Below are 21,284 nucleotides of genomic sequence, written 5' to 3' on the forward strand. Positions count from 1 at the left end.
GGTATCAAGTGAAAGTGGGGGAAATAGTTGGATGAATAGTATTGGTGTGTAGATCAGTCATGAACTTGTAAAGTGTTTCAGGTGCCAAATGACATTTTGCTATTAATTATAAAGTGAGAAAAATGGTTTTCAATGTTGCCCCTCCTTTTTACTTTATCTGTTGCTATCAGATTACTAAATGACATATGACTGATTAAATAGTTAGCTTCCAGTGAAGTTTATTGTTATTAACCTGCTTTACCCCAAAAGGTACTATGTCATACTTCATTGATCAGTCCCAAATTTATTTTGAAGAGTCAAATATGATCATGAAATTTCATGCCTCCTCCTAATTCTGAAAATTAAATATTTTTGCATTGTTTGATACCATCTTGTCCACTTTGAGGATTTGAAAATTTTGTTTTCAAACTGTATTCACATATTTGAAGGAAAGATTTTGCAAAATCATCTGGCCTATGAATAATTGAACAGCAGTGGAATTTAACAATTGATCTTAACTAATCAATTTATTAGTGTATCTCAAAATCCATAGAAATTTTGTGCCCTGTATAGGTGAGTCGTTTCTTATTGTGAGAGAAAAAGAAACTTATCTTAATGTGCAGAAAAGTTGTAGAAAATTAACTCTACAAACTGAGTAGCCGGGACAAACATTGGTCATGTTCAGGGAGTGCAAGATTAGTTAGAAATTGTTATGTTTACCAAATAATACCTCTATTTATGCAGGAGTTGAATCTCATGTTATTTTGTGTTATGACACCAGGACAGACCTGCTAAAATTGGGAGTAAGAGTGATGATAATATTTATTAAAATAAAATAATTTAAGATTAATTTTTAACATAGAGGAATTAAAGAGCAGGGAAGATGACCTACAGAATTTTTACATTTTATATATTGCCATATTGACATTTTTTCTAATCCTAACTCAATTACTTGTAGTGTTGTGATTTTCTATCTTAAGGTTTCCGTACAAGTGGCAATGTTTTAGGAGTTTTTGATTTTAAAAGTGGAATTTTAACTAGATCATCAAAGGAGCTTCCTGCTTTTTGTTGTTAGAGATTTAGTACGATTTTGAGCAGGCAGACTGAGCCTCAGCTATGTTTCACTTGAAAGGCATCATGAACTTAAAGAAAAACAGTTGAAGAAACAACAGATGAGAAAACAGAGAAAGAAGATTAGTGTATTGTAAACATTAAAAAACATCAAATACTCATTGGCTTTGAAAGATTGAAATTCCTTTGCCAACAATTTGGGGGGGATAAAGATGTTTGTGATTTGCAACTCTGCTTATGGTGCCATTGCCTAATCAATTCATGATAATAGATATGTCTTTATTTAAAGGGAGCCTCTCCTTATCAGCGTGTTACTTTTTCACATTTCCAGTGGTTCTTGAGATTCCCATGCTTTGCAATTTACAGTGGGCTGGTGCAGACTGCCAATCTGCACCCAGACATTTGCTTATTGCCCTTGCCCTTGTCAAATACAACAATATGTTTTGGGCATCTTCACTTCTGTTCCTCACAATGTTGGATGGCTGTTTGATATTCTTGCTCCATTGGGTAGTACATCACATTAGAGCTGCAAAGGGCAATGCAAATACAAGAAATGCTGTTATTACACCTTTCTGAAATCCTAACTGTAATAGTAAATTGCAGAATTCAGTTGCTACAAATGCTTTATAAAGTGTTGTGCTTCATAAGCCATTAAACCCTTGAGTTCCTGTCTTGATATTTTACTGAGAGCCAAGGTATATAGGTTGTGTAACACTTCATAAAGGATTTTTAGTGACTGAATTCTGCTGAAACTTGCCAAAAATGTCAATATTTTAGTGACATTTATGGGAATGAATTTGGATGGGAATGTGAAAGCTGTTACATAATGAACCAAAGGATGCAAAGTAAGCCTATGCATATGTATGACACACATGGGTTCTAGCCAAATTTGTTTTAGTGGGTGCTGAGTTGTCAGTGCATTGTTTCCCAGTATATCAACGTCTCCATATCAAATTCTGTTTGGTGTGAACATTCACAGTCCTGCAAGGACCTCGCATTTTGCAAAAATTGCACATTGACTTGTTCTAGAACACTGGAAGGATTCTATGCTCTTCCTTAAATAGTGTAATGAGTCCATTTATTTTGAGATAAAACGCCTTTTGATGTTTTAACTCTGGGTGACTTGAGGTACCTGACCACTTGAGGTAGTTAAATATTGATACAGTGTCAAGTTTGGGCCATGCTGGCTTAGCATAATGATTTTGTTGTCTGTTTTTACCACATACTCATTTAAAGATTTCACAAGTGGAAACTTCATTTAACTAAAATCCTGCTTTGCTTAACACTTGCCTTAGTAACCAATGTATTTATCAGATCTTTTAAGGCTTTGCAACCTTGCAGATGATGCAAGATGTTTTGAAGGTTGCAAAGTAGGTTTGTTTATACGGCTACATCTTTTAAGATTGTTGGGGATTGATTAGGGAAGTTGAGAACTTTAATGCTCTGTGGAATGTTTGGCCTCTGCAAAATTCCTGATGAGTTTTTGATCTTTTTTCTCTTGTGGAATATGGATATCACAGGTGAGGCCAGCATTTTATTTTTGCCTAGTCCCCATTTTCATTTGAAGGGAATAGGCTGAGAAGTGGTACTTGTTGCAGGAGGAAACTTCAATAGGGATGAAGAAGAGCATATATTACTGCAGCTGGCTCATGGAGAGAGCCTAGCCATTGTGTACGGGAGCATTATCTTTCAACAGGCAGAATGCTACAAGACTGATTTAATGTTTTCCCCTCTATAATTGTTCTGAGGTCAATTGGGCAAATCCTTGAAAGGATAAAGTGGCTATCTACTCTAATCATGGTGCAAAAGGTAGTGAAATCTAGTCAGAATTGAATAGGTTCCTGCATGGGGTAGCTTTATCTGTTGATTTCTTGAAGCTCAGTGCATTCTGATCTATGTGTATGGGGTTCATAGCAAGGAAATCATATCTATTTTCAGTGCCAGCTCAATGACTTGAGGGTAGATAAGGTTCAAGCTCCTTGACTGCTATTATTATTCTGTGCAATAACAGAAGGTGACACGCAGTCTGCCGAAGTGAAGAGGCTTTTCATATGAGCAGAATGGCTAGCTTAACTCCTGTGCACTGGTGACAGGATCACATTGCTTCAAGGCTCTGCTTTGGAATTAAATGCTGAGCACTGCTAGATACCAGGCATTGCAGTGAAGCTGATTTTTTTTTTGTCAGCAAATGGGATCTGCAAGTTAATTTGTGTTTCTGCAGGCTTCTGGCTGTGAAATGAAATTGGAAGCCCTTTAGCCTAATGGAAAAGCAAGACCTGAATACAAATGTCACGAGTCGCTGTCAGAAGCCAACTGTGAGATGATCGCATTCCCACTCTGTTGCTAGACTATTGTAGATGATTTGAATATGGGGATTACATTTGAGTTATAAAGTCCTGTTTGGCACTCCTTGGAGTGTACATACTGCAGTTCCGACATCTTTGTGATGAGATAACCGAGGGAATTATTAAGCCTTTTTGCCACAGACACAAACCTCCCATTTTGCGGCAAAATTTAAACTACCCTGAAAGAGTTAAAAGAAGAATGCATTCAAAATGGAACTGCAAAACAAGCATTTATTGCTTTAGTGACCCAGGAATGAAACATTATGCTTGTCATTCCTAAAGCCAGCCATAATTGGAGCTGCTACTGTTATCAAAGCTGGGCCATTCTCATGACAGCCTAATAAAGCTGAAACTGTTAAATTAAATCCCTGATGCTTAATCTGATGAAACCACTGAGCTAGAAGAATATTAGATGAGTGTCTGGTATTCTTCAGAGTGATGGACCCCCAAACAGCTTGTCAACACACTAAGATTGCAATAACAGATTTAACGGCAGACTAATTCTGTCCTAACAAATATTGGAAACTCCAGCCAAGATCGCTAAGATAACCCACTACTTGTATTAACTGTAAACCATCTTTGTTTTGTGTCAAATCTTCAACTCTATTTTGTAAAATGAATTGAAAAACTATTTGCAAAAATAACTAACTGCAGTTTGTCTCTGTAGAACATTTTAATCAAATTTGAATTATCAATTTATATCTGTCAACTTTTATGGTAATTAAAGCTCTTCCTTCACACCACCCAACTCACTGACTTTCCACGAATGAAGCACAAGTCTAGTAGAAATTATCTTTATGTGCACGTCTGCAGGGACAAAACCAAGTGGTGGACTGATAATTTACTTCAACCTTAGTAGCTTTTAATACTGTGTGTAGTCTGTTTCCAGCAAATGAAAGGAGTGTAGTTTGGAAGAGGGGTAGTGATTCCCACTTGCCGTAGATAGCACAGGTAATCTATTGCATTAATCAGGTGCCCACTGTAAAATGCATGGGGAGTGATTAAACTATCATACACAATACAATCAGCTTGAAGCAGATGTCAAGACCAATGCATCAAGGTTTAATTTAATAATGGAGTGAATTAGGACCCAAAAAAATACTGTTGTGTAAGTATCTGGCATCCATGGCAGTTTGCTTCATGACTGGCTGTTCATAAATGAGGCTGCAGGCTCTCCCGTTTCTTATTGTATGTTATCAAGATTTGCCTTTAAGGGAAAATGTGAATGTATCGTTGACCAAAGTATCCAATTAATATCACTGCTTACAGTATTTCAAGTGTATGCGTCGTGATTTTGTGAAATAGGTTATACCACATTGAAAACCTTCTTGTTATCAAAAGATGAGCTAAAATGTATAGGTGGAAGTTCTCATCTCATCTAGCACAAATATTCAGATCTAAACTTCATTGCAGTAAACTTTAGGGAATAGTACTGATTCTTTGCCTTTCATTAAAATATACATTATATGCATATAGTAAAGCTCACCATTGAATACTAGACATGAAAAAGTTTGATATCAAGCTGAACTTCTCCCAGATCCTGTACATTTTGACTGCTTGTTATATTACCTGCTACTACCCATCACAATTGATCTATCAGGTGAGCCCTCATGCTTGTCCTCGCTGTAGTTCTGTTCTGCCTACCTTTTCGATTTTTAACCTCCATTACTTTCAGGCCATCTGAATCTGTTGCCTGTTTCTTGTCCTCCGTCTAGGTCCATTACCTGCCTGTCCTTGCTGAATCTCATTTTCTCCCTGCTCTCCAGCAACTCAATTAAAAACAATTTAATCATGTATTTAAATCCCTTCACGTCTCTGCTATTAAATGCAGCGGAAGAATAGTTTTTTCTAATAATCCAGATATTGTCTGATCAGATTCTTATGCCTGCGTCCTTGCCCCCACATCACCCAACTACCAGGAGCACCACATGAGTTGTAGTTCTCCAGCCAGCCGAACCTCTGGAATTCCCTGCGAGTCTTCCTAACCTTGATGGATTTCATTAAGAGCCATCTTCCTTTGTATGGCTGTGCTTGCTTCACCATGGCTCGATTTACAGACATGCTTTATTGATCCCGAGGGAAATTGGGTTTCGTTACAGCCGCGCCAACCAAGAATAGTGTAGAAATATAGCAATATAAAACCATAAATAATTGAATAATAATAAGTTAATCATGCCAAGTGGAAATAAGTCCAGGACCAGGGTGTCTGACACTCCGAGGGAGGAGTTGTAAAGTTTGATGGCCACAGGTAGGAATGACTTCCTATGACGCTCAGTGTTACATCTCGGTGGAATGAGTCTCTGGCTGAATGTACTCCTGTGCCTAACCAGTACATTATGGAGTAGATGGGAGTCATTGTCCAAGATGACATGCAACTTGGACAGCATCCTCTTTCCAGACACCACCGTCAGAGAGTCCAGTTCCACCCCCACAACATCACTGGCCTTACGAATGAGTTTGTTGATTCTGTTGGTGTCTGCTACCCTCAGCCTGCTGCCCCAGCACACAACAGCAAACATGATATCAGTGGCTACCACAGACTCGTAGAACATCCTCAGCATCGTCCAGCAGATGTTAAAGGACCTCAGTCTCCTCAGGAAGTATAGATGGCTCTGACCCTTCTTGTAGACACTCAGTGTTCTTTGACCAGTCCAGTTTATTGTCTATTCGTATCCCCAAGTATTTGTAATCCTCCAACATGTCCACACTGACCCCTTGGATGGAAACGGGTCACCACTTAGCCCTCCTCAGGTCCACCACCAGCTCCTTAGTCTTTTTCATTTTGTATGTCAGTAATATTCAAGTTAGGACTATTTCAAACCCAATTAGGACTTGAAAATTCAATGTACCACGAGTGAGAAACAGCAGCAGATAAGAAAAATTAAATAGTTTGAAAAGTGTAAGTAGTTTTTAAGGAGCAAATAAATTGCACCTTGTATCATTATTACCCAAATGTTTTTGTTTTTGATTTTGGCAGTTACTTGTTTCATCACAATCAGAAAGGAAAGTGCAAATACTCAAAATCTGAACCAAAAACAGGAAATTGCTGCAAATTCTTAAAAGATTGGGCCCAATCTGTGGAAAGGGAAATAAAGTTAACACATTAAGTGTGAGATCCCTTGCCAGAATTGGGAAAACCCAGTTTTGACAGAGGGGCTAGGACCTGGAACGGTAACAGATTCCCTATTCATGGATGCTGCCTGACCTACAGAGTATTTCCAGCCGCCTTTTTTTTTTTCGTTTTTTGGCGTGTAACAAAATCTAAAAGACATTTCTCCAGAATATATATCACTTGCAATTTATTCTTCCTTTTTCCCCAGTGGTACTAATATACAGTTGCATAACACCGTGCAAGTCTGCATGGGAATGGTAATATGTCCTGCTGTGCCAAGAGAGCTTTCAGTCATATAGAAGTTAAAATTACTTTAAAATGAATGTGCATGTGAAGGTGAACAATATTAGTATATTTGGGCTACCCAGGACGATGTAATTGGATGCTGCAACATTATAACTAAGGTAAAATGGAAATGAATATTTTCTCCACAGCCAGACTTGGTATGAAATGATGAAAATATATTGCCCTTATTACCCTGGAGATACTATGAGGAAGTTGTTTATTGTGTTCAAGTAATTTGAGTACATTTTAGTGACATGCAAGCTCCATTGGTAATTGGCACATGGCTGCATGAGTACCCAATCTGAGTTTGTGGCAGTTGTAACTTTAAATTGATACCCATCAGCATTAAGTGACTTGCACTTTCTCGGTTATCAATTAATTATTTAGCCAGGCACTTTTTGTGGTGCAGATATGGGAGTGGAGTGGAGCTGAGCTTCTCTCAGTCTCTCTCACCATCTCTCAGAGTTGAACCTGGAAGCCACAGACTCCCAAAGCTGCCCACAGTAGATGGCTGCACAGCTTTCATTAATAAAAACCAGCTTGCTAATGCATGTATGTTTTCACACTCTTGTGAAGTCACTCATTTGTAACTAAGCAAAAAGCTATTGAAAATTGTGAAAATAATGTGGTTTAGTTGGTGTTTAGAGCTGTGATCGTATGGGTAGGAACATCACTCAAAGATCTAATCATGGTATTTAGTGCTACTTGCATTAATTTACAGATGTACTAAAAGTCAAGACAGAATATTAAGCTCTTTTAGAAAAAATAATGCCATCCTCAAAGCTACAGAAAAACAAAGCATCTAATTATATTAGAAGTTCATAAACTTTTTTTCATTATGAACAGGCAATTTATTAAAATTAGCCACATCCCCAGGCAAATGCCCAGAAATTTGAGACAGAGGAGGAGCAGGGTCAGGAAGCATCCCACAGTACCCAAAGCCTCTGCGTGGTGCATCACATCTCAGACCATGTGGATCAGACAGCCCAGAGCCTGCCAGACAGCAGCGTGGCAAAGATTTGATGAGGACGTAGATGGACATGGTGTTGTGGTCCGACTCATTGAAGCACGTTCTTACGCTTGTGCTTACCGTGCCGTGGAAAGGACGCACATAGGAGGCTGACGATTGGAAAAGAGACAGGTATGAGGATCTGAAAATCAACTGCCAGAGAAGAGGCTGGAGAACAAAGTGTTGGCCCGTGGATGTCGGGTGTCGTGGCTTTGCAGGCCAGTCGCTCTGCAAAGTATACACTGCACTTGGAATCACGGGAGAGAGAAGAAGGAGAGGCATTTCTACAACCACAGATGCAGCAGAGAAAGCGTCAAGATGGCTCTGATAAAGGGGGCGGATCCGTGGGTTGCTGCTAGGGCACAGGCCGGGGTCTGATCAACCCCAGTCGGATCGCCTGGGCGAGGATGTATGATGTCAAAAGACCCAAAATACCTGACGAGCTCAGGTAACATCACTGAGGATGTGCCCTAGCTTAGCATCATGCCAATGTTTCTTTAAGAAGAAGAAAATAAGTATTTTTTAATCTTGATTTTTTTAAAAATATTTCCAGCCTTCCATCTTAAATTGATATCGTTGTCAACATTCTAGCTGAGAACTGGCAGCTTGCAGATTGCTAGTTCCTTTCCATACCTGATGGGAAGTTTTAGCTGATCAGTCAGGCTGAACTCCATTCTCTGGTACTCTTTCCATCCGACTTTCAGATCCTCATTCTGTTGGCTCAGAGCTGAACTGACTGAATATCAGATCTACAGTGATCCATCAACCATGCTGTTTTAATTAAGTTTTCCTTGTTATATAGCTGTGACTGCTATTATGATATGTATTTTTTTTGCTGTCTTTTGTCTATATTGTGTTTATTCTGTATGCACTCATTATTGCTGGTTTCAAAGCAGTGCAATTTTTAAAAACTGAAATCTCAATTAGTTCTGAAACTCCTTCAGCTTGTTTCAATAAGAAATTGAGAAAAAGCTTTATCCTAGAATATAGACCTGTTTGTTTTTGCGGCAACTTGGCAATGTGACTGAAGTCATTTTTTTTTCTTTTAAAGAATGTTTATTTCATTAATGCTGTTGAATGTACAAGTTTATAATTTGATTTTTTTTGAGAATATTCTGAGGCTTATTTAAAGACTATATAGTGATTTTGCACCCATTAGTTTAATTTGCTTGTCTACTTCTGGATCCCTAGGTGCTCTGTGGATGTGTATAGTCTTAAATCCCCATTGCAAGCCTGAACAGAAAGCAGGCTGGCTGAAACAACTCAAGAAATGGAACTGTGTCGACGTTTGTCCCTGGGAGGATGGAAATCATGGAAGCGAGTTGCCCAATTTAACCAATGCTTTGCCTCAGGGTGCAAATGCTAACCAAGGTGAGGATAAAATTAAGTTTTTTTTTCTTAACATAAAGGAGGAATACAGGTTACGTGGTGATCAGACAAGTAAACAAAATTCATGAAAGACTGGTAAAGTGGGAAAATGCTGTTTCACTGGCCAGTGTAGCAGTTTTCTTCATTCCACAGACCTGTGTCTCACCTGTTAGATTCCCCCTTCTCCAGCCCTGTACCTTTTTCACCAATCAACTTCCCAGCTCTTTACTTTGTTTACTTCACCCCCCACCCCAGTTTCACCTTGTCTTTTTCTGCCCCCCCTCCTCCCACCTTCTAACTCTGATTCCTCCTCTTTTTTCCCCTCCAGTCCTGATGAAGGGTCTCCGCCTGATATGTCGACTACACTTTTCCATGGATACTGCCTGGTCTGCTGAGTTCTTCCAGCATTTTGTGTGTCTTGCTTGGATTTCTAGCATCTGTAGATTTTCTCTTGTTTGTGTGTGCGGCAGTGATTAGTGCAAGGTTTACAAAATGGAGCAGTTAGAGTCATTTATTCTCACAGTAGATGTTTCAGTCAGGCATGCAGTCTTTGCAGTGGATGGAAGCCAAATTGCATAAATACTTAAATTCTAAGCGAATATGTATTCAGAGAGGGGGTGGGTTATGAAATACAAAAAATGATGAGAGGCAAACTCCGAGCAATGGGATGGGACTATAAGAGCAAAAAAAGAGGTCTATGCCCATTTATCTCAATGTCACAATCGTGCATAAATCCCAAATCCCTTCATTCCATTTTCAATATACAGTCGGCCCTCCTTATCCGCGGGGGATTGATTCAGAGACCCCCTGCGGATACCAAAAAACACGGATGCTCAAGTCCCTTATTTAACCTGTATCAGTGCGGTGGTCTTTAGGACACAGTGAAACCCCAGACTTTATTCAAACATGGGTCAGTGCAGTGGACATTAGGGCCCGGCGCAGCTCTGAATCGGCGGTGTTTCTGTTCACGAAAATAATCACGATCACAATTGAAAATAAGGTGGAAGTAATAAAGTGATCGGAAAGAGGTGAAACACCATCGGTCATTGGAAAAGTGTTAGGCCACAGTCGGTCAACGATCGGAACAGTTTTAATGGAGCATGTGAAAGGCCCTGCCCCGATGAAAGCTACAATTATTACTAAGCAACGCAGTGGTTTTAATTATTTTGAAATACATATGTTTCTTAAGTGTTTTCTATGCATAGAAAGGTAAAATATGTACTATATACTAAGAAAAACGTTTGAATGACGCTAAATAATACCAGATGTACCTGTTCCGACCTCAAATCCGACTTAAAGACGGACTCGGGAATGGAACTCATTCATGACCCGGGGACTGCCTGTACTTTTAAGTCATTTCTAGATTACTTATAATACCTAATACAATGTAAATGCTATGTAAATAGTTGTTATACTGTATTGTTTAGGGAATAAGGACAAGAAAAAATAGTCTGTACATGCTCAAACAACGAGTGCTGGAGAGAGAACTTCTGGGTTTTCCCGATCCGTGGTTGGTTGAATCTGCGGATAAGGAGGGCAGACTGTAAAGTCTATTTTTTTGACTTGAATATGCTCAGAGATTGACCACCTCAGCTCTATTGGATAGAGAAATTCTGAGCTTTACCATGTTTTTGACCTGTTTTATAAAATGGTGAAGGAGATGGAAATGGTAGCTGGTGCTTTACCTGTGAATGGAGGGTCTAAAACTAGTGGGCATGAGTTCAGGGGAAATATTTAGATAGATAGATAGATAGATACTTTATTCATCCCCATGGGGAAATTCAACCTTTTTTTCCAATGTCCCATACACTTGCTGTAGCAAAACTAATTACATACAATACTTAACTCAGTAAAAAAAAATATGATATGCATCTAAATCACCGTCTCAAAAAGCATTAATAGCTTTAAAAAGTTCTTAAGTCCTGGAGGTAGAATTGTAAAGCCTAATGGCATTGGGGAGTAAGGAGCCCAATACATGGAACAAGCTGAAAAACAAGTGGTAGAAGGTAGATACAAACACAGCATTTAAGATCTTGTATGGAAAAGTGCTTGGTGGGAAAGAAGGCGGGGGTATAGACAAATGGGGTTAGTATAGATAGGCATGATAGACAGTATGTTTCAATAAGTTTGCATCTTATTTTTCTAAACTGCAGGTTATAAAACAAACTCACCAATGAATTTTCTCTGTATTCCCTTTTGTTTCCATTCGTCCTTGGTTTAGATAAACGGGCTTGCCCACAATATAGTGGATGTGGTCTCACCAAGGATTTCCTAGAGCAAGGTGGCTCTACTCTTTTATTCCAAAGCTTTGACTTTTTATCTTCCTAACCGCTTGATATCCCTGCATGCTATCTTCATTAGTTAATAGACAAGGGCACCCTACTCTCTCTGAACACAACACTCTTCAATCTCTCTCCATTTTTTAAAAAAAAACAAGCCTTTCCATTATTTCTGCCATATCAGATGACCTCACATTTTCAACATTTTGTTCCGTCTGTTGCATTCATTTACTAACCCTCTCCATGTTCCTCTGGAGTTTTGCTGCAGCCCATAGCGCCACCTGGATTTCATCATCAGCTAATTTAGATATCTGATACTTGATCATGTCAAATGAAGTAGATAGTAACGGTTTCCAACGCTGATCACTACAACATCTCACTTGTCCCAACCTCCCAACTCAAGTGACCCATTTATCCTCATCGTTTTTTGTCTGCTAACTGACCCTCAGCCTATGCCAGTGTAAGTCTAATGCCACTAGCACTTGTTTAATGATCTCTGTGGAATCTTATTGGAAACGTTTCGAAAGTCCAAATACACCACATTGGCTGATTTTTTTTTTTCACTTTCTGAATGTTAGCACCTTAAAAAAAAAGTCAAAGACAATTTTTCTTTACGAAATCCATGTTGCCTCTTTGCAATAGCATTACTGTCGTTAACATTTCCTTAATAAAGTGTACCACTTTCTTCACCTACTGTTGTACCAAGGAGCAGGAAGAAGGAAAACACTCCCTGCCTTCTCACTTACTTTTTTGAAATTTAAAACATGGGACCTAAACTTGCTACTTTCCAATTAGTAACACTGAATTAAGTCTTATTATAGTACTCCCTCAAGTTGAAGAATGCAACAAGGCTACCATGAAAATAATGACTGCTTGGATAAGCTTTGGAGGTTGAGAGATTCTGCAGTACACTCTAACATGATTTGACATCTTTGGGAGCAATGTCGATGAAAATATTTTAATCGTTCTACAAAAAAACAAACTGCTGGAGGAACTTGGCATGTCAAGCAGTAACTGGGAATGGAGTGTGGGAGGTGGTGGGGAGAGGAGTGAGATTGTTAACGTTCTGGTAGAGACCCTGTATTAGGCTTGAGAGTGGAGTGGGTAGACGATCGGTATGAAGGTGACAGGTAGGTCGATGGGCAGGAGGAGAGTTGGAGTTAAAGGCAGATGGAAGAATACAAGGGAAGGTTAGTGGCAGATGGAGACAGGTGGGTGGGAGTGGAGATGGATTTTGGAGACTGAGACAGGAGGGTGATGAGCATGAACAGGAAGGCTGCAACTTCTGGAATTTGACAAGTAAGGAGGGCAGTAAGATTTAATTTTAGTGCTTTGATTTGCGCTTCTAAAATTCAGCTACCTTACAAATGAAAATAGTGATTTAGTTACTGAAGACCTTTTTGTATTTTGTAGTTTTAAAATCTGGAGTAAAAATGAATCTTGAATTTGATTATTTTTATATAATTCTGATTTGGCTTTATGGATAGACCTACACTTGGTTAACTATCTGATTTTCTGGTAACATGAGACTGCAAATGCTGGAATCTGGAGCAAAATTCAGATGAAAAGTCTCATCCCAAAACGTGGACTGTCACTTTCCTTCTCACAGATGCTGCTTGACTCACTGAGTTGCCCCCGTATTTTGTTTCTGATATTTATCAAGTCATGCAAGATGGTCTTCATGCTATTATCCTTCATAAGCCACGTAGAGAACTTTACATCTAAGAGAGACTGTTATATGTTGGACCTACTGGTACTGTGTGATTATGGTAAATATGAAGTGCAGGCTTTTAAAAAAAAAAATATTGGTGATAGAAAAATGAATGCAGTTTGAAAGTCAACATTTCCAACTTTTGGTTTTTGAATGAAATGCAGAAGGTGGGAGTGGTAAGGCCACTCAGCCCCAGAACCTGTTCACTCTAACTTCTGCAGGGTCATAATTATTATCTCAATCTGCATGCAGTTATTTGATCTTCCTTAATACTAGCATTTAATAAACAAAAGTCTGAATTAGTATTAAATTTATTCTGACGTTACATGCAGAGTTTTTATTTAGAGACCACGGTCCTTTCTGAGAATAATACCAGCCCTAATTCCCAGCCCCTTTATGATTAGCATCAAAGGAATTGGTTTATTGAATTGCTGACAGTTTAAGGACATGGCATGGGTGAACTCTGTACAACTGAAAATTCCGGCTTTAACAATTATACTTCGTATCTCAACACTGAATTTTACTGATATTTACCTGAATCTCCAACTCCTTGTTCTTTTGCAGCTTATAATCTCCCTGCTTTATGAACATCATTGAATTTGACTTTTTCTAGTTGAAAATGGATGACTTCACATATCCTTCCTTAAAAATCCATTTGATGTATTCACCCCATTTACTTAGACTTTTGAACTTCCATCTCCCATCTATGCAGCCTCATCTTCTTTAGAACCATCTCTAATCTGCCTCTCAACATTTCATGTTAGTAACATTGATATATCTAAGTATGTTGTTAGAATTGCCTTGCCTTAATGCAGTCTCGGTGTTAACAGCTTTAATTTACTTCAATACAGTGGATTCTGGTAATTGGGTCATTGGTTAATCGAGCAGCCACTTGTTTAGGGCAACTCTTAAAGAAATCTAAACTAATTAAGAAAATAGCTGTGATTCTCTCCCTTTATTTGGGACACTGTGCCACTTAACTGGGACAGACTGTTGCCGAACAGTTACTAACATCAGCTGGATGCACTTGTGTGGCTGTTAGACACTACATTGTGCTTGGAGCATTAGTTATGTGTTTGTGTTCAATAAGCAGTGATTTTTTTTTATCACTGTTGGCAAGAAATAAGCTGTAGGACAATTCTGAACTGTCTTGCTCAGGCTTGGTAATGCGAGAAACGGCAGGGAGCGAAAATAAAACTATTTCAGTACTTCAAGTTAGGAAACTAAGAAGATTTGATTGTATTCACCATCATCTTGAATGTTATGATGAAAATGAAGATTTGGAGGATGCAATTGTCAAAAGCATTGTATGAATGCAGACCATTATCAGTACTCGGAGTCTATGCTGACTCTGTTCATTTACTGTTAATCAAAAGAACATGAGGGTCAACAGAGGGAGGTGATGGGCAGGAGAGAAGAAGAGGTAAGAGGCCAGAGTGGGTGAAAAGAAAAAAGATGGGAGGGGAGGCAACACTTCATCTGTGAATCGTTGGGGTTGTCTGTTGTGTCCAGTGCTCCTGATGTGGCCTCCTCTACGAAGTAAATTAGGGGACTGCTTTGTCAAGCTTTTCCCCTCCGTCTGCCAAAAGCAGACAGTGGCCAACCACTTTAATTCCTATCCCCATCCCCATTCCCATTCCGACATGTTGGACCATGGCTGCCTTTTCTGCCACAATGGGGCCGCTCTCAGGGTGGAGGAGCAACACCTAGTATTGAATGTTCATGCCTCCAAGTTGATGGTGTTAACAGTGATTTCTGCTTCTGGTAACCTTATTTTTTTTCCCCTCTCCCCTACTCCTCTCTCTGGCCTCTTACCATTTCTCTTCTCCTGCCTGTCACACCCCTCTGACCCTCATTCTTCACTTTCTCCTATGGTCCACACTCCACTCCTATCAGATCCCTTCATCTCCAGCCCTTTACCTTTCCCACCCACCTGGCGTCACCTCTCACATTCTAGCTTGTCCTCCTTCGCTGAACCCCATTATTTTATCCTAGCATCTTCCCCTTCCCTTTCCAGTCCAAATGAAGGGTCCCAGCCCAAAATGTCAACAGTTTATTCAATTTCATTGATGCTCCCTGACCTGTTGGGTTCCTCCAGTCTGTTAAACAGTAATTTTTTCTCTTTTTTAATATACCTTTTTAACTATTTCCATTAAACTTTGGCTAATTGGGGCAGGCACTTATTTGGGCCAAAATGTACAGGTTCTGATGTGTCCCAATTAATTAGAATCCACAATATATGAAAATTTGGCGAAATTGCCTGGCATCCAATTCCTACTGGGTGTCCTTTACACACTTTGTATTGAAGAGCGCTGAATGTTCTTCCAGGGTTTGGTAGACATTGCATTGGCTTTGATGTGGTTTGCTTTTTATCAAAAGTGTAAACAATTATACCATTTTGTTTTTATTAAAAATGCAAAGAATTATATCTTTTTAATTCACCAGCAGATACTGCAAACAGACCTCATCGGACTGTGTTCACACGAGCCATTGAGGCATGTGATCTCCACTGGCAGGACAACCATTTACAGCACATTATTAGCAGTGACCTCTACACAAACTACTGTTACCACGGCGACAGTGAAAATTCACTGTTTGACTCTCATGGGTGGCCGTTATGGCATGGTAAGTGGCTAAACCGGAAAGATCTTTGCATGACTTGTCCCTTTGTCCAGTTTCTATGGTATTGCCGGAGAAATTAGAGGCCTGTCCATGAATACAGTGTCTGTTTGAAACTGCCGGTTTATAAATGTGCAGTTTCTAATTCCTATCACAAATATTTCTTTGATTCTTTGTCGTACAAATTAGTACTTTTTCTCTTGTCAAAATTGCTTTTCTCTATATTTCTTTGGGACTTTAGAGCACGTCCCTACAGCCTGTGCTCGGGTGGATGCCCTGCGATCTCACGGATACCCTCGAGAAGCTTTGAGACTAGCAATAGCAATTGTCAATACACTGAGGCGACAGCAGCAGAAACAGCTTGAAATGTTCCAGGCGCAGAGAAAAGGTAAGCTGCCAAGGGCTGAAAATGGTGCATTGTAGTTCATTTCATGAGTTGTATGAGTCACAGATGATCTCTTGTGCAACTGGCAAAGCAGTACTGATGTCTGTCGAATCCCCTCAGGAGCCTTTGTGGTTGACCACTCTGCCGTCATCTTACTCCAACCCTTCTCTCTTCATACAGGCCTCTCTCCCCTCTTCATTCCCTGTCCTCATGCGTGGTCTCAATCTGAAATGTGAACCATCCATTTGCATCCGGAAATGCTGCCTGGCCCACTGAGTTCTTCCAGCAGCTTTTTTTAAAATTCCTCCAGCTGGTTCCATTTTCATATACACTGCACTGGGGCACATTGGGACCAGTACAATTCGGCCCAAATAGCCAAAGTTTCCTGAAATTGTTAAAAGATTTTTTAAAAACTACTATTTAACTTGAGTAATAAATTATATATTTAAATGAAATACAGAACAAATTAAAACACTATCACTACTACTATGGTATTATAAAATGGTGTACTTGGTCTGAATAGTTTATCGACAGAGGTATTCATCCAGTGTTGTCCTTCATATAATGCCTATTCTTCTCTCACTCTATTTTAAAATCAAAATTAAGATAAACATTTTTGAAACTTTTTGAATCTGCATCTGTAGGGCCAAACATACCACAAGCACACACAATTGAAGCTATTTAAAAACTACACATGCACAATGCTGGAGGAACTCGGCCTCTATGGAAATGAACAAACAGTCAACGTTTCGGGCAGAGTGTTTTTTTGGATTTCCAGTGTTTCTCGTGTTTATGATTTGCTGTTTAACAACAGATCATTCTAAGCATGGCGTTGTGTCTAACAGCCGCACAAGTGTACGCAACTGACTGTACTTGGAAGCTGTTCAGCGACAGGTCTCCTGTCTAATTAAGCGGCATAGTATCCCAAATAAACAAAGGAAATCCCGGCTGTTTTCTTGATTTAGTTTCTGTTCCTCTATTAACCAATGGCCCAATTAACCAGATCCACTGACATCCCATAACCTCTGATTCAATGCAGTGGCTTCTCCTCAGCCTCTTTTTTTTAATTATTATTTCTCCCTCCCACTCCTCCCCTTGTCATTATTGCTGAGGATCCTTGGGGTTGTGAAAATTTGTGTTCCATTCCCATGTCATGCTGTGCTCATCAGCAACCTCAAGATGCACATTTAGGATGAAAATATCCAACAACCTTACTACCACGTTTCAGAATCTTTTGCCCACCTCTGGTGTGGTATACTGCATTTCTATTATCAAATACTTGGTAGGCAGAAGTTCCTTGCCATTAGCTTTGGGAAGGCCATGGGCACCATCTTTAGACTGCACCATAGACGTGATACCTTAGCCACAAATTTAGCTTTTTTTCTGTCAACAGTCTAAGGTTGAACCAATCTGTTGGTTGAATTCACAGTCTTGCTGTCCCATCTGTTACTAAATGGACCTCTATCACAAAGAATTTTTACTTTGTTGTCTTATTCTACTTTCCGTCTTCTATCTGATGAAAATTGAAGTTAATCGAGCGCATTAACTAGGTTAAGCTAATTGTTCACCATCAGCCTTGTGCCTCTGTTAGTTCTTTCCAGTGGGTTCTGCTTGTTCCTACTTGATTTTGAATGCCCTCGCTGCTGATTTCCATTGGCTTTGCCAGCCCCGCAGAACTCTGAAATCAGTCTGTCCTACCATTTCTGGCCTTTTGCTCATTTTCTCTGCTGTAATTGATCCACTTTTGATTTACCCTTCTCTAGTTGAGGCCACTAGGGGATATTTCATCCTTTCACACCCCAGCTCCTCCACCCTCCTCTGCTCTGCCATCATCAAGGGACCCCTTGACATCTTATTTTTGCCTGAGCATTTCATCATCTGTCTTAATATCCTCCAATAATGCTCACAGTCAATTTTGTTTTTGTAATGCTCAGTGATAAGATAGAATGCTTTAATATATTAAGAGCACTTTGTAAATACTGGCAATTATTTTGGAAAATTTATTGAAGCTGTCTCCAAAACCCTAGAGTTAAGTAAACGTGATGGTTTACACCAGTCTCATTTAAATATTAATAAAATCCAATTGCGTCCTTTTAGTGTATCATGTATTTTGGTGACCATACTAGTTTAGGTCTTAACTTTGTTCATATTTGGGTAAATAAAAATAAATTTGCATTGACAATCTCATAATTTTTAATTGATGTATTAAGTTTATTGACCGATTATTTCCCAATAAACACTGTTTCTTCACAAAGGTATTACAACAATAACCAATCTGGAAGGATGGGTAGGTCACCCATTGGACCCTATTGGCTGCCTGTTCAGCACTCTAATGGATACCTGCAGAGTTGACGATGAAAATTCTGGGTATTCGGAATTCACAGGTATTTGGTTTGCCATTTGATGGTCTCTTCCAAGGCAGAATTCATATTTTGGTTTGAGTCGCAGCGTTGTCTGCAATATTAAAGACGTGAAGTACAAGTACTTTACCTGAAAAAGAAATTGTACATTAGCTGATCTAATAAGATTAGGTCAGGTGTTAGTTTCATTTGCTTTGATATTCAGGTTTTGGCCGGGTGAAAATAAATGCCTAAATTAAATTTTAGTTAACCATCGCAAGGAGAGTCTTATTCCTCAAGGGAATTATTAATTATTTCTTGAAATGATTTCTCTTAATAGAGAGGAAATTAGATAATTTAATCAGCCTTATTTACACTTGAGGGCCCTTTTTTGGGTTTAACTAGTTCGCAATAAAACTTATGAGAATCTTCCATTCAGTTTTCCGCAGAGGCTTCATTTACTCTCATATTACCAGTTAGCCCTGTCTCATTGCACAATGCTGTGTCTAAGATGGTTCTGTAACACTTATTTGCCTGCAAAAGGATTTTAACTGCAGGCCATGTACACATTTTGCTAATTTGGTTTGCCCTTTCTACATGAGACTGAAGTTCAGGGTGATTAATGTACACTCCTCCTTTCATGGTCTTCTAATCATAGCATCAAACACGGAATAAAACAAATTACTGCCCGGGGGCTGAGAAAACTATTCTCTCTCATACTGGCCCTACATAACTAATTTTCTATACCAAGATCTTTTCGGGTGTTATTATCAGGGCTACTGCCAGTGCTTGATAAATTGGCTATTTTATTAAAACCATGTTCCCTGGAATGTTTAGTTGCTTATCTTGGCCACGATGCCTCAGTAAGGATGACTCTTTATGACATTAATTCATCAAACTTGTTATGAGTGCGTTGTGCATTTGGATAGAATGACATGAATGTTTTCCTCCTATTTGACTCTAATCCTAATACAATATTAGTGCTTTGTTCCTGACAGTTCTATACTTTATCCAAATTACTACTGGACATTACTGTATTGACTTTAACTTCTCTTTATGTTTATCTCTCTATTTACCTTGCCTAAGCCTGCCAGTTCTTAATACTTTAAAACCCTAGTTACTATCCCAACTACAGTATTGGATTCACCAATCTTCATATGGGTGGAGTGATGGACTAGGGCTTGTTTCCCAAGAATTTAATTTAAGTCTGTCAATTAGTTTCAGTTAACACATTTGATTAATGCAAAGGTAAAGTAATAATAAACATGTTTTTGTTTTGGCGCAGTACTCGTATTTAACAATACCCAAACCTTTGTCTGAATTTACAAAGAAATGAGTTTACATATGTTCTACGGACTTACATTTTCTCCACACTTGGGAAGATCCTCAAAGCCCACCTGTTGCAAGCCATTAAGTGGGCTGGGGATTGCTACAGAACAAGCCCTACCTAGAGAACAGCTGGAAAACAGCTTTGACAGGTGGTTAAGCCATGCTTACTGGCTTTCCCAATGGCTTGGCTACCTGTCAAACTTGTTCCTTTTATGTAAGAAAGCATCCCTTTTTTTAAAAAAAAGTAGTTAAAAATGAATGAAACTGTAAAATGTATAACAATATATAAAGACATTAAAGATGCATACTCCAGTAAAAAATTTAAATACGATTGATTTAAAACATTACTACCTTGTAGTTCTATTTTTAATTGCTCATGTGAACAGACTTCCAGCAAAATGTCATTGCTAGTTTGAGAATTAACAGTGGGTTTTTTTTTAATGTGGATCACCAACTAGATCCTTCCCTACCACTTTCAAGATCTACTTCAGTTAAGAGTAGATGTTATTAACTCCGGTACAGGTCAGGGAACAGTCTGGACCACCTTCTTGACACTTAGGAGAACTAGAAATGGGCATGAAAAGGCCATAGTGAGTAGGATTAAGAAAAACCCCAAGGCATTCTACATGTCCTTGAAGAACATTCGCGAGGGTAGGAGTGATTATGAATAAAAGAGGAAGTGTGCCTGGAGTTGGAGGAGGTAGGGAAGGTCCTTCAATACTTTTCTTCTATATTCGCCAGTGAAAGAAATGTTGACAAATCTAAGGACAGCATAGGACAGTCGTATATGTTGAAACAAATTGAGGTAAAGAAAGAGGATGTGCTGGAAATCTTGGAAAAACTTTTGTATAGAATTCCTTGGAGGTGGACAGGTTATACCCCAAGTTACTACAGGAAGCGAGGGAAGAGATTTCTGAGCCTTTGGTAATTATCTTTGTGCTCACTGGCCACAAGAGTAGTACCAGAAGATTGGAGGATGGCAGACATCGTTTGATTGTTCAAGAAAGGCAATAGAGATAACCCTGAGAATTATAGATCAGTGGTGGACAAACTATTGGGGAGGATCCTTAGAGAAAAGATTTACAAGCATTTGAAGAAGCGTTGTCTGATTGGGGATGGTCAGTATGGCTTTATAAGGGTCAGGTCATGCCTCGTGACCCTGATTGACTTGTTTGAGAAATTTACAAAACAATTTGAAGTTCGAGCAATGGATGTGTTGTATATGGTTTTTACTAAGGCATTCAAAAAGGTTCCCCATGGTAGGCCCATTCAGAAAATCAGGAGGTATGGGATCCAGGGAAACTTGGAGCCATGGATTCAGAACTGGCTTGCCCAAAATAGTCAGATGATAGTAGTAGCTGGAGCATATTCTGCCAGGAGATTGGTGACTAGTGGTGGTCTGCTGGGATCTGTTCCTGGATCCCTGCTCTTTATGATACTTTGAGGAAGTGGA

At 39.2% G+C, this 21,284-nt stretch overlaps 1 protein-coding gene across 5 annotated transcripts in view; it reads left to right on the top strand.

Annotated features, from left to right (window-relative positions):
• LOC140737825 (zinc finger SWIM domain-containing protein 6) overlaps positions 1-21,284 on the top strand; it is a 176,195-nt gene that overhangs the window by 121,218 nt on the left and 33,693 nt on the right. For 3 of the 5 annotated variants that reach the window (XM_073064503.1, XM_073064501.1, XM_073064504.1), the window contains exons 5-8: positions 8,993-9,172; positions 15,605-15,784; positions 16,020-16,166; positions 18,419-18,547. In XM_073064503.1, coding sequence (XP_072920604.1) covers positions 8,993-9,172; positions 15,605-15,784; positions 16,020-16,166; positions 18,419-18,547 — 636 coding nt within the window. The remainder of the gene's footprint in view (positions 1-8,992; positions 9,173-15,604; positions 15,785-16,019; positions 16,167-18,418; positions 18,548-21,284) is intronic. The other 2 variants (XM_073064505.1, XM_073064502.1) reach the window with 1 other exon arrangement.

The sequence above is a fragment of the Hemitrygon akajei genome, chromosome 13 (genome assembly GCF_048418815.1).
Source record: "Hemitrygon akajei chromosome 13, sHemAka1.3, whole genome shotgun sequence".
Taxonomy (NCBI): domain Eukaryota; kingdom Metazoa; phylum Chordata; class Chondrichthyes; order Myliobatiformes; family Dasyatidae; genus Hemitrygon; species Hemitrygon akajei.